The 12135-nt window shown below is 41.6% G+C and overlaps 1 protein-coding gene across 1 annotated transcript in view; it reads right to left on the bottom strand.

The window, feature by feature from the left end:
- Positions 1–4056: 4056 nt before the first annotated feature.
- BMPR2 (bone morphogenetic protein receptor, type II (serine/threonine kinase)) overlaps positions 4057–12135 on the bottom strand; it is a gene marked incomplete at its 5' end in the record, with an annotated part of 47570 nt that continues 39491 nt past the window's right edge. Inside the window, 3 exons of the mRNA XM_008940753.1 lie at positions 4057–4307; positions 6013–7292; positions 8341–8513. Coding sequence (XP_008939001.1) covers positions 4057–4307; positions 6013–7292; positions 8341–8513 — 1704 coding nt within the window. The remainder of the gene's footprint in view (positions 4308–6012; positions 7293–8340; positions 8514–12135) is intronic.

Raw genomic sequence — 12135 nt, 5'->3', positions numbered from 1 at the left:
GCATTGGTTTTTGTCCCCAGTGCACTGAGAAATAAACTGTGTTGCCTTTGAAAATTAAGTAATTTTCTACATGGAAACAAATGAAATCAAATACAAATGAACAGCAGTAAGAAAGCAAAACAGAAACTCTCATTTCTGAGAATATTCTAATAATGACAATATCAACTAGTTTGCTTTTTTTTTTAACTTGGGAATTCCTTTACCTTTGCTATGCAATTTAAGTGCATCTTGGAGTTTCAAGAATGGCATTTTACATACTAATGGTTTAGCACATGAAGCTATAGAGCATTAAAACCAAATTCTGGGCCAGTTGCAGTTGCAGTTCATCTGACTTGCAAATGTTAATTTTAGAAGGAAAGAAATCTGTGAGACATGTCTGCTCAAATGGTTAGAATTCATATGCCAAAAATGATGTTGGTGAGTATCTCTAGTATAGAAAACAGAAAAAGAGACAATGCATTAACCTAAGCAACTCTTCTGGCTTCTACTAGCACATCATTTTCTAAAACCAGTAAGATTTTGGATTTTGGCTTATATATACAAACATCACAAATGTTTGCTCTAACATTTTACTTGAATTATACATTATAAATTACCATAGCAAATATTCTACTGTTGCCTATTTGACAATGGCACACTTCATAGGTATTTACACTATCATTCTATTTTCATTTTGCTATATTTACCTTGTCTGCAATATACATGAGAAACTGATAGAAAATGATCAAATTCCATCATGATCCTTTTTTCTTAAAAAAACCCAAAACAAAACAAAAAGGAAACACAAGACAAAACCACAAAGAAATAAACCACATTTGTCTCCCCTGATTATAATACATTTATCAACTACCCATGTGTCTGACCTGTAGAATTCCCTCTCCTGTATGTGTTTCACTGGGCTAGGGATGATTCCCCATGCTGAGATACAACTCAGTATCCTTTAATTCACAGAGAAAGCATTCTGTGGAGATTGGATTATGTGCTGTGAGCAAAAAAAGGGCATTACTAAATTAAGCATTAAATCCAAACTGCTAATCTGATCTCATCTAGCTGTGCAGAATTAGAATATTTGGTACCTACTGAAAAGTTTGTTTTGACCAACCTTTAAAATGAATTTTTTTTCCCCTATTTAATCTATAAGGTATTTTGTGATAAAATACATATTTCTATCACATTACAAATTATCCATGATAGATTACAAAACAAATGCTTACTAGTAATCATAATTCATCCCAAAGGCCTTCCAGTGAGTGACAGAAATAAAGGAAAATAAACTATTACAATAGCTTTAAGAATGTTTAAAGAAAACTGCACAAGAACATTTTCATCAGGAATTAAAAGTGATTTTGATTGCATTGAGCATAAAAAAAAATGACTTCTCAGAAGAAAAGATTGGCCTGAAAAGAAAGGCTAGAAGGCTGGTGCAAATCTGTCTCAGCAGAAAGAAGCAGTAGGCAGAACAAGTAATTCTTCTGTCCCCAGAGTGTTTCAGGTTAGCTAAGAGTGTCCTAAATAAGCTTTTCAGCCCACATTCTGAAATGCTGATGGACAACACACCCAAGGCAAAGCAAAGCAAAAAGTTGTTGGGAAAGGAGTGAAGAATCTTTGAGATGCATGACAGTGTGATCATCACAAAACAACACTCTGTACTTCACGTGGGGGCTCAAAGGTGGCCAGAAGAGGAGAAAACCACAGCCAGCATTAAGAACAGAATGCCAAAAATTCTGATTCAGGTCTTGAAACGCAGCTGAGCAACTGGCAGGTTTTCAACATCTGGGATGTGAGATTGCAGCAGATGGGTAGCCAGAGAATGAATTAAGAGTAAAACCAGAGAAAGGCTGTTTTTGAAGAGGGGAGATAGAACTGGGTATCTATACAGGCAGACAACAGAGTTGTGCCTCAGAGACAGAAAGCACTACTTGAACTGGTGCTTAAAGAGTATAGGGAGCCCAAAATGTGTCTCATGGCTTGTATTTCTACAACTACATGTAATCAAAGCCTGGATTTATAGTTATCTCTTGGACATATCTAGGAGAATCTAAGAAACATTAAGAAGCATGGGAAAATCATAGCAATCAAGCACAAACAAGGGCGTTTGGCAAACAGCAAGAATCAGAGGCAGCAAGGCATACATACATTATGCTCGTTGTATCATCAGATACAGAAGAACAGGGTTGGCAAAGTTTACCTCGAGGGGGGAAAAAAAATCATGTAACAGCAAGAAAACAACTGAGCTTGAAAGGACAGAGCATCTGTTTCAGTCAGCTGAAAGCAGACAGGCTGGGGGAGGCAACTGCTGCCAGAATCCTGTCACAGCACCCAAACAGGAGTTTGTCAGCCTGACTGGAAACATTTTCCTTCTTTGAACGTCACCAGTTTTCAGGTAAAGTGATAAAACTTTACTCAGTACCAAAGACTGACATGCCTTAGATAGTTCTCATCTAAGTAGTTTTGCCTGAAGTGTTTTCAATCAGGAAGAATATTTCCCAGGTGGAAGGATATTTCTTAGGTGGAAGGAGGTGCTGACCACTAAGGAAATGAATTTTCTTTCAGTAGACAGTGAAACCAATCATGGGAAGATTTACTTGGGCTTTACTTGGGGTGGCAAAAAAAACATTTATCTCACTAGATATTACATTCATGTTCACTGACACCTAAAATCCATGTGCACACAGAATGAAAGAAGGGTCTCAGCAGAGGGGAAAAAAATCCCAGCCCTCCCCTGCAAGCACTCACAACCATGAATTTTAGAAGCATGCACTACATTTTAACAAGATGAATGAGGGGCTCTAAGAACTGAAGGTGGACGAGTTTCAACTCAACTCAGCAACAACAATCAATTAGAATGCACCTACCTGCATAAGTAACCAGGGTGATTTTATCCCCGAGTGTCTGTAAGGAGGGAAATCAGGAAAGATTTGTGACTCATCACAAAACTCTTTTGTGCCAAATATGATTCATGTTTTTTCCACTGCGTGAACAAAATAGGCTCACAACCTATCCTCACTAGAGCTCCTAAGTGTACGTCAGTCATTAACATTTCTGAATAAGACGTATTTTTCAATGTACATCATTAGTTATCTAATTAAGGTTTTACATAAATACAGGGGGTGAAACTGCACACAAAATAAAATGGAAAAAATGGCTGACATTGTTTCCTTACATTTGTTCAACATTTTGCTATTGAGAACTTCACAGGCTGGCAACTACCACTATAAAGGGAAACATATTTTGATGTAGAAGGATCAAAGGATAGGTACTGAGCTCAGGTATGGGGGGTTTTTTTGTTCCTTTTTAAAAGCCCTTTCAAGTTGGGGAAAATTCATGCATTTTAACCTCAGAGCACAATGTGATATAGGCAGCTGCTTCAAGCTGGCTGTGGTGGGCAAAGTTCACTTACATGACCGGCTGACTGCTCAACTGTCAGGGAAAAATTAACAAATACAAAAAAAAAGGGGAACATGTGGCAGTTTTAGAAAAACACTTTTCAATAAAGCATACTGTGAACTATAGACTATTGCACATTTCAACATGACACGAGAAAAATAGGGGGGGTTCAAAAGAGAATACACTTTGTAACATAGAAATATACAGACTAGCTTGTGCACAGAAATCAAAACATGGTTACAAGACACCACTGCAGTCAAACCTGTCTTATAGTCTGCTTATGATCTTAGTGACCTTAAGAAACTGGTCCAAACTGATTATCAGCAATACTTTTTTTTGTTACTTTTTTTTTTAAAAAAATATTTTGAGACCACATTTTTTGATACACATATATATATTCCGTGGTCAAAACAGACACAGACTTAACTTGAGCGATACTAAATAAAAGTGCAAAAACATTCAAAAAAAAAATTAAAATAAAATAAAACAAAATAAAAAAATATGGAAGCATAAGCTAAAAATTTTCTGCATAGCTGAAGTCTATTTAAAGCGAGTCCTTGGTAGGGGTTGCTGACAGGAGAAAGCAGTTTGTTTTCACATGTCCTCTGCACGTTTTGTTTTGAATAATGCAAAAAAAAAAAAAGGTCATCAGTGGGCGTTTGGAGCACTTCAGAGGCAGTTGACCCCCGCGTCCTTGGACACCATGGTGGTGGCAGTGCCCCCCTCTGCCAGGTAGACAGCAGTGCTGGATTTGGAGGGCGCTGCCCGGGCGCTGCCGTTGTTGTTGACCTCGCAGGGCAGCGGCTCGGTGGAGATGACCCACGTGGAAGGGCGCCAGCGCTTCAGCGAGTAGGGAGTCTTCACACGCTTCTTGATCTTCTCTCCTGAGCCACATTTGCCATCCTGTGAGGAGTCACCTACTGAAGACAAAAAAAACAAACCCCAAAACGAAGAAGTGAAAACAGGATAGGAAGTAGCGTTCCGAGGAAGGTAAGAGGAGCCTGGAGAGTCCAGGGGTGTTACTCATGCAAAACAGAACAAAACTCTCATCACCCAAAAGCAACTGTGTGCTGGAGGCAGGACAGGTACATTACCTACAGGAGCTGCCACTAAACACATGGTCAGATTCTGTCCTCAGAAATTACTTCAGTGAAGTAATTTGTGTTACCTTGAATGCACATTGGCATCAAACAGTAGACTCAGCATTTGATATCTGAGGGGCTTTTGCAATCATAGTATCTTATATTACCTGTAATGGGAGGTACAAAAACATGTTGCTACTACGGGATTGTACAGGCTAAACTTTTAATAGCATAATTAAATAGTAGGTCCCCTAATCCTGCTTCACCTGGCAAAGCATTTCACCTGAAGGCAAAATGGTCCATTCTCTGTTAAGATCCTAAGTGAGGATTAGGGATGTTGGGTTGCAAAACCAACTTTAACCATGATAGAATTTCAGCAGTAGAAATCTGATTTACAAAAAGCCTTTCACTTTATATAACCTTCAAACCCTTCTTGAAAAATGTAACCTTCAATTAAAGAAAGTTACTACAATCATCTTTTGTTCTTTTACCTCAACAAGATTTCAATTCAAGGCAACATGTTAAGACAAAAACAAGATTTCCTACTTAAAAGGAAGGCCTAAACATTCTGCTGCTGAATATTCAACTAAGATTTGTTCTGGTTTGTTTCTAAACTTTTTCTTTCCAAACCTGCCTGGCATCCCAGATTATTTCACTAGTATCACAGCATCTGTCTAAACATAATCAGAGGTTTGAGAGCACCTTTCAAGGATCACAGTGTATTCTGGAAATACATTACCTTAAAAATGCACACTAGGAGGACTTTCCAACAGGCCCAAAGTCAAATTCTGAGGATGTACCTAATTTAACTGTATGATTACATTCTTACTGTAAAAAAGAGCTCCATTGTAAACTCTTACATCTTTGGCTGTAAAACTCGTAAGGCAGTTACTCTGAAGGAGTCTTATTAAAACAGAATCCTCCTCTACCTACTTAAGTTTAATCTACTGTTTAATTTTTAATATGTACTTGGTAAACTGATGCAGGATTGCTACAATTGTTTGAGCTCAGATAGCAAAGTAAAAAATTCATGACCATCTAGACTGGGCTAAACCAGTAAAAAGAGTTGCTTTAACAGTAATGAAGCATGTAAGTAGTTATTATAATAAATTATTTTAATCAGGGCATCTTAGAGCCAGCTACTCTTAAGACAATGAGGAAAAGTAGGGAGAAGAAGGTATCATGTGTCCCTGAAGGAAGAAACAGGATGCTCTGTCAATATGCTTTGCAGCTGCCAAGGTAGGTGCCTCACCAGGGATAATGAAATAGTGAAATTACTCCCTTCCTAGAGCCAAGATAGACAGGTTATAAAGGGACAGATTTATTCCAGGTATGTGCAAGGAAGATGTGCTGGACTTCATGGAGACAGGGCTTAATCAAGAAGGTTGAAATTGTGCTGATAGAAATTAAATTTACATAGGATTTAGTAAGTATGCTTTAAGGAAGAACAGGACAGACAGAAGTATTTTCTATTGGAGCAGATAGACTTAATTATTCAGTAAAACAGCGTCAGGGAAACGGTTCAAGTCCTGCAGGCACTTACACTGCATACTACTGCTATCCAAACTGTTTGTGGCTGACAGATCCAGCGAATTGGGCCTCTGTGCTCTTCTCGCCTGGCTCTGCCCAGGGTTCCTCACCACGCTCTGGGCGCTGACTGCCGCTGGCTCTTGCCCCGGGCAGGGGTTGCTGTTGTTGTTGTTGGCGTTCGTGCGGCCGCTCTCCAGCGGCCGCTCCCTCCTGTCCACCAGGCGCTCCAGAACTCCTTCATCGTGGCCGACCTGCTGCTCCCGCCTCAGCAAGGGCTCGTGCTCGTCAGGGCTGGAGTTAATATTCAGCCGGCTATCCTCTCCGCTGAACTGGTTCTGAAGCATCTCCTGGGCCCTCTGTGCTGCCGACCCGGCCGCCTGGCCCGAGGGCACCGTGCCGTTGGCGTACTGGGTGGCGCCGGCGTGAGAGTTCACCCCGTGGCTCCTGCCGGCCACCCCGTTCATGGTGACTGTCACCACGTGAGGTTCTGCTGCATTGATAGTGTTCATCTTCGCAACGCCCGTCTCCACTTGCTTCAAGTTGGATTTGTGCTTGCCACCAAATTTTAAGCGTGGCTCTTTCGTTGAATTTTTGGTGTTTAGGGGGAGGCTAGTAGGCCTCTTTGGAAGGTTCTGTTGCTTGGGCAGAGGATAGACCTGAGCAGATGGGACATCTGGAATCAAACACGCTTGACCGTTGCCAGCTTGCGTGAAGTCCTGTTGTCCTGTCACCTCTACTGCAAGTTTTATCAGCGGATAAAGCAAGCTGGAACTAGTGCTGCTGAGCGGATCTGGCCCGCTGAACTGCTTAAGTGAATGCTCCATCAGGTTCTCATCAGAGCTCTCCTTCAGGTTCTTATCCACCTCTTTTGGATCCAATTTATTTGTCTCTAAGTCCTCCTCTGTTAGCTGCAGACAAACAGGGGTGGGCCCGCCCGGCTGCATGACGTTTGTAGTGTGCAAGTTAGTTTCATCCGAGTAAGGCATTTCGGATATGGTGGTCATGCCAGTGCTAGGAGTGAGGCCAGTTGTGTTGGTGGTGGTGGTGTTGGTGGACAAACTGGTGAGGCTCGTCTCGGGACTGGGGATGCGAGCTTGTGCCTGCTGCCGCTCGTAGTTAATGGAGTTCCTGTTCTTCTCCCCTGGAGCCAACGGCGTGGTGGACATCGAATGTTCCGAAGAGATGTTCTTCACTATGCTGTCAGTGTGGTGGATCGAATCTTCAATGTAGGAAGAGGAGGAGTAATCTGGGTATGGCCTTATCTTTGATACGCGCCTATGATGCGACAGATTCCTTTAAGAAAAAATAAGTGATATTAAGATCATATATGTAAAAATCACCTCATACTGTAAAGCTTCTCATCTATGAGAGCTGAATGTCTTTCTGTTTCCTTTCATGCATAAACTAAGGACAGATACAGTACCAACTGAGGACTTTCAGTAACTACTTGAAAAATCCTGGGTAGCAGAAAATTTGGTTTACTAGGACAGCAATTTTGTCATGGGTGTTATTAATACAACTAAGTTGGCTAACGGGAATTTTCTTCTCTTTGTCCAATATGCTGCTTGTCCAGCGCACTGTTAAGGTACTGCTCTGCTTGCAGAGAAGTGATGCAGCAGGAGGGGAGGGCAACAAGAACTCAGCACACAAGATGGAGAAAGCAATGCTGGGAAAGTCACAAAGTCCTAAACCATGAAAAATCTATTATTTTAACAATTTCAGTATTCTGCGATTTGAACATCATTTTTTTTCATGACAATAAACACTGCAACGTTACCCTGCTCTCAAATCCAGAGCTCTCATGTATCCCAGTAGGCACTCGTGTCAACTCTGCAAATCTTCACCCCTCTGGATCATATATAAGCAGAAAATGCACAGCACTTCTCTCCCTGGGGTCAGAGTAACAAGGACTTAAACAATGGCCCTGCACTTCTTTAACTGGAAAGCTACACGTTTGAGACTCAATGATTTTCTGAACTCATGCTGCCTCCAATTCCACAGCTTCTAGCAGAAGGCTTTGAACAGAAATTTTAAGGATTCTTACAAAAGGATGCATGAAGACAATTCATAGTCACTTCACATCTTTGCAAGCCTGTGTGGACAGTTTGCCCAAGTCCAGTTTAAAAGCCCCCTCCGTGGGAAGCACGGCTGTTCACGTGGAAGGTGCCTGCATTCTGGGGGCACGCAGGAGAGCTGAAGAGCAGAAGCCACCAGGATCACTGCCAGGCAGACCAGCCCGCTGACACACACCTGCCTCACAGGTGGCAGCCTGCTCTGCCCCCCTTCCTGAGCACTGCACTGGGCATTTGCTGCTGCCTGAAACCCAGCCTGCTCTTCTTACCGCTCGTTTTGCATGGCAGTTGACATGGGGTTGACCGTTGGACTGACTGATTTGTTTCTCTCCCAAATCATCATGAGTTCTGCCATCCTCTCCTCAGCACACTGCGCTGTTAGTCGAGCTTCAGCATCTTGATCCCAACAGTCTTCAATTGTTTCTTTAAGTGACCTCACAGCCTGCCAGGAGACAAACAAAACCAAACCACTTAATCTTAAATTATTTTCCTTTTACATCGGGTTTCTACTTTACTGTTTTGACAGCATTCTGCATGCATGAAAAGTCACAAGCTGCTGAGGAAGAGGAACAGAAGATACACAATTTCTTTCAAAGCTAGTTTACCCTAAACCCAGCAATATGCATGACTAGTATCATTATACCTCACACACAGACTAGCAAGACAATACTTTAGGAAAAGGTACCTTCACCAGTGTCCATACCACCTTCAGCCAGCCCTCTCTGATGTATGCTCAGCTCACTCTCCCTGCCTTATGAAGGCTGTGTACCAAGGACTGATGACAGTCTGGGAATGCTGTCACTGTCACCCTCCCAATTTGGGTAACGGTCCCTGCCTCGCTTCCCTGTGCTGGAGGCAAACAACACAGCCCTGCTCCTTTCATCATGCTCCTCTTCCTCTGTTCACCACTGTAACATCCAAACACCTCATGAACAGCAGGGGATCTGTCTGTGCTATGGTGGGAGATGATTGCTGCCCTTGTTTTACAGATGGAGCAGCAGAAGTAGAGCCACTTTCCTGGGGTCACACTCTGGGGTGAACGGTGCAGTTAGAATTAGAGCTCAAGACTTCAAAACCTGCTGCCATACGGCCAGAGACCTGAGGAGGAGACAACTGAAATGAGGAGCACGAACAGTTCTGCTTCCACTGCAGCCAGACACAAAAACCAGGCAGATATTTATTGGCCTCTGCTGCCCACCCATGGCTCATGGATAGGACACAGTTTGCCAGAACATCTCACATCTACAGCCCAGCTTTAACCTCTCCAGCACCAATGGCTGCATAATCCCAGCTGGGCACCAAGGCACTCAGCGAGTCCTGCTGACTGCCTGTGTGCCAGAACTGACTTGTTCACTTCTGGCAGTGAAAGCCAGCACTAGCTCTGCATGTTCAGAACCAGCCAAGAGCTCCTCACCCACAGGGTGGGCTGCTGGCATCTCCTGCATCTGCTGCTTAGTGATGCAGCTATGGCTGCACAGGTGGGGAGGGGCCCCCACACAAGCAAACCTTTCATCCCTCTTTCCACAGAAGATTGGAGAGGGGCTAAACAACTACACTGCTCTTAGCTAAGGGGCATGAGTCTAAGAGCACCCTCAGGGACAATGACAGGATAGTCTACTGGTCCATTTCCTCTCCCAGAAAAAAACCTTTAACTCGATTTCGAGGACTTGATTCAGTCACAGTTTAGACATATCTGAGGCAACGAGCACCCTGATCTCCTGCCTTGTCCCTTTGTAAGACTCTCCCCTAGGGGTTTCATCAGCAGTAAATTTAACCGGTTTTAATTTGTCTCTCTTCTGGCAGATCCTTTCCCTTTGATGTTTTAAGGGTCACGAAAGGAGCACAGTGATGACTATAGACAGTTAACAAAACTGAAGTTCTAGAGCTTCTCATTTACCACAGTAATATGTTTTCTATCCATTTCAGGTTCAAAGACATCTATACTAAAATGCACTATCTAAAAGTTCTAGCACTCATACAACAGAGAGAAGGGACAGGAAATCTCAATTATTTTATTATTCTATTAGTATCCTTCAATCCTGACCTTTGAAGTCAAGCCTGGGCCCTACTTTGGCTTTGGCAAATGCAACAAGAACACTGCTAATATCCCAACTCAGTTTAGAGCCCTTTTATGCACATCACCTGCTCAGATTGTTGACTTATACTGTGACAAACCATACTGCTAACCAAAGTCTGTGTCATAATGCATATGTTCAAGAAGCAGACTAAGATTGCACAGGTAATTGCAAATTCAGGATTCCACATCTTTTGATTGCTTTAATTATGTGACCAAAAAAATATAGCATTGTTTTTTATTTGTATTTCTCAAATGAGAAAAGCAAATAGATTTCTCTAATAGATGGATTTACATGCAGGTGTTATAACCCGACATGTCAGCAGATAGAGGAGGCTATGACATGGGTCCAGGGTGAAGTTATCTGCAGCTTAGTTTTCTACAATTTCTCCCCTAGAGTGCTCGTTCACATGTTATCTTAAGACTGGCATAGGGTGGAGCAGGTTTTCTGATGCCCATGAGAGATTATTTATTGTTCTCTTCTCTTCAAGCAATGGTGTAGATCCATCCTTAGAGCTTGACTCATCATCATCACTATTATTTTGAACTTTGGAAAAAAAAATGAATGACAACACAAAGAATATGTCAGGCAGTTTAAACATGGGGATCATTACTAGCTCAGTGTCTAATAACGCTGGTGCCTATCAGCTTGTTAGAACATAATTAACATTTGAAAAAACAGTCTGCAAAACAAAACAAACCTTGAACTGCTTTAGTTATAGCTGTCTTCAAAAACAGCTGTCAAGCTTGGTTCTTCCAAGGCTGCATTTGCCAACATGGCTATGGTTAAAATGGTTGCTGTTTGATTTCCTGTATAGTTTGGGCATGGATTTTTTTTCTCCTGTTCTCTCCCTGCTTCCAAGACAGGCTGGCCAAAACCACTTAATTAAAGAACCTCTCTACGAAGCTCTCAACTCAGTTACAACATGTTTTACAACAGTGTTAATACTGGAGGCTATGCTCCTCTCAGAAAATGGTTTCAGACATCTTTACAAGTACCAGCAGAGATGAGGCCTTAGGCTCCCCATTATCTGCACAGCAGCTACACACTTATCAGCTAGCAAAGGCTCTGAAGATTGAAGGGTGTAATTTCAGTACAGGAATAACTAGAAATATCTTCATGAATAAGAGTCAAATAAGTCATTTTCCTATTTGCAATCAAGCTATTTTAGCTTAAACAAGTGACTGTATGTCAGGTGGAACCCAGTAACTGCATTTCACTTTGCTGGTAATAAACCCCAAACGACTCCCCCTGAGCTATGGGGCTTTGCATTACCTCACCTCTGCTGCAGATGAAAGCGAGCACACAGACTCTTTCCAGAGTTCAGCTGACTTGCTCTAACTTGTTGGCCTGCAGCAGCAAGCAAGGCTTTAAACCATAGCTATACTAATTCCAAACAACAAACAGTATCACTATGTTTATAGTCTTGAAAATAAAATTGTAGATCAAATGAAGCCATATAAATTTCTAATGCAGTTATAACTAAATGACTTCTGGAAGCTGTAGCCCCGACAAATTCCAAGGACTACACAACTTCAGAAAAAGTTTTTTACAATGTTTATAGATTTTCATTTGGAAGAGCACATTTACATTCTTTGCCAACTGTTTTAGGATGTTATAAGTTTATAAGATGTCAAAAGGGAGAAGATGCCTTTATGTTTCTCATCCAGCATACAGAGAACTTATGGGCACATCATGCATGATGCTACAGATACTAACAATTAATATAACAGGTTATCCTCTCTGTATCACAGTTCAGCATCTGATAATAATCTTAGTATTTTTCCCTTAAAAGAAATCTACCTTTCATATAAAAAGCTTTGTAAAAACTGAATTCAGTATTTAAGAAGCCTAGACAAAAGCAGCTTCAATCCTTACGTACTAATAAAAATTAAAACCCAGAAAAGAACATATTCAAAAATTGCTGTTAGGAAGTGAGTACACCCTATAGCTGGTTAAATGACTGTTTCTTTGAAAAACATTCTCTCT

The sequence above is a fragment of the Merops nubicus genome, unplaced genomic scaffold (assembly GCF_000691845.1).
Source record: "Merops nubicus isolate BGI_N331 unplaced genomic scaffold, ASM69184v1 scaffold2765, whole genome shotgun sequence".
Lineage (NCBI taxonomy): Eukaryota > Metazoa > Chordata > Aves > Coraciiformes > Meropidae > Merops > Merops nubicus.
Note: the sequence above shows the minus strand (reverse complement) of the source record. Positions and strands in the feature narration are given on the sequence as shown.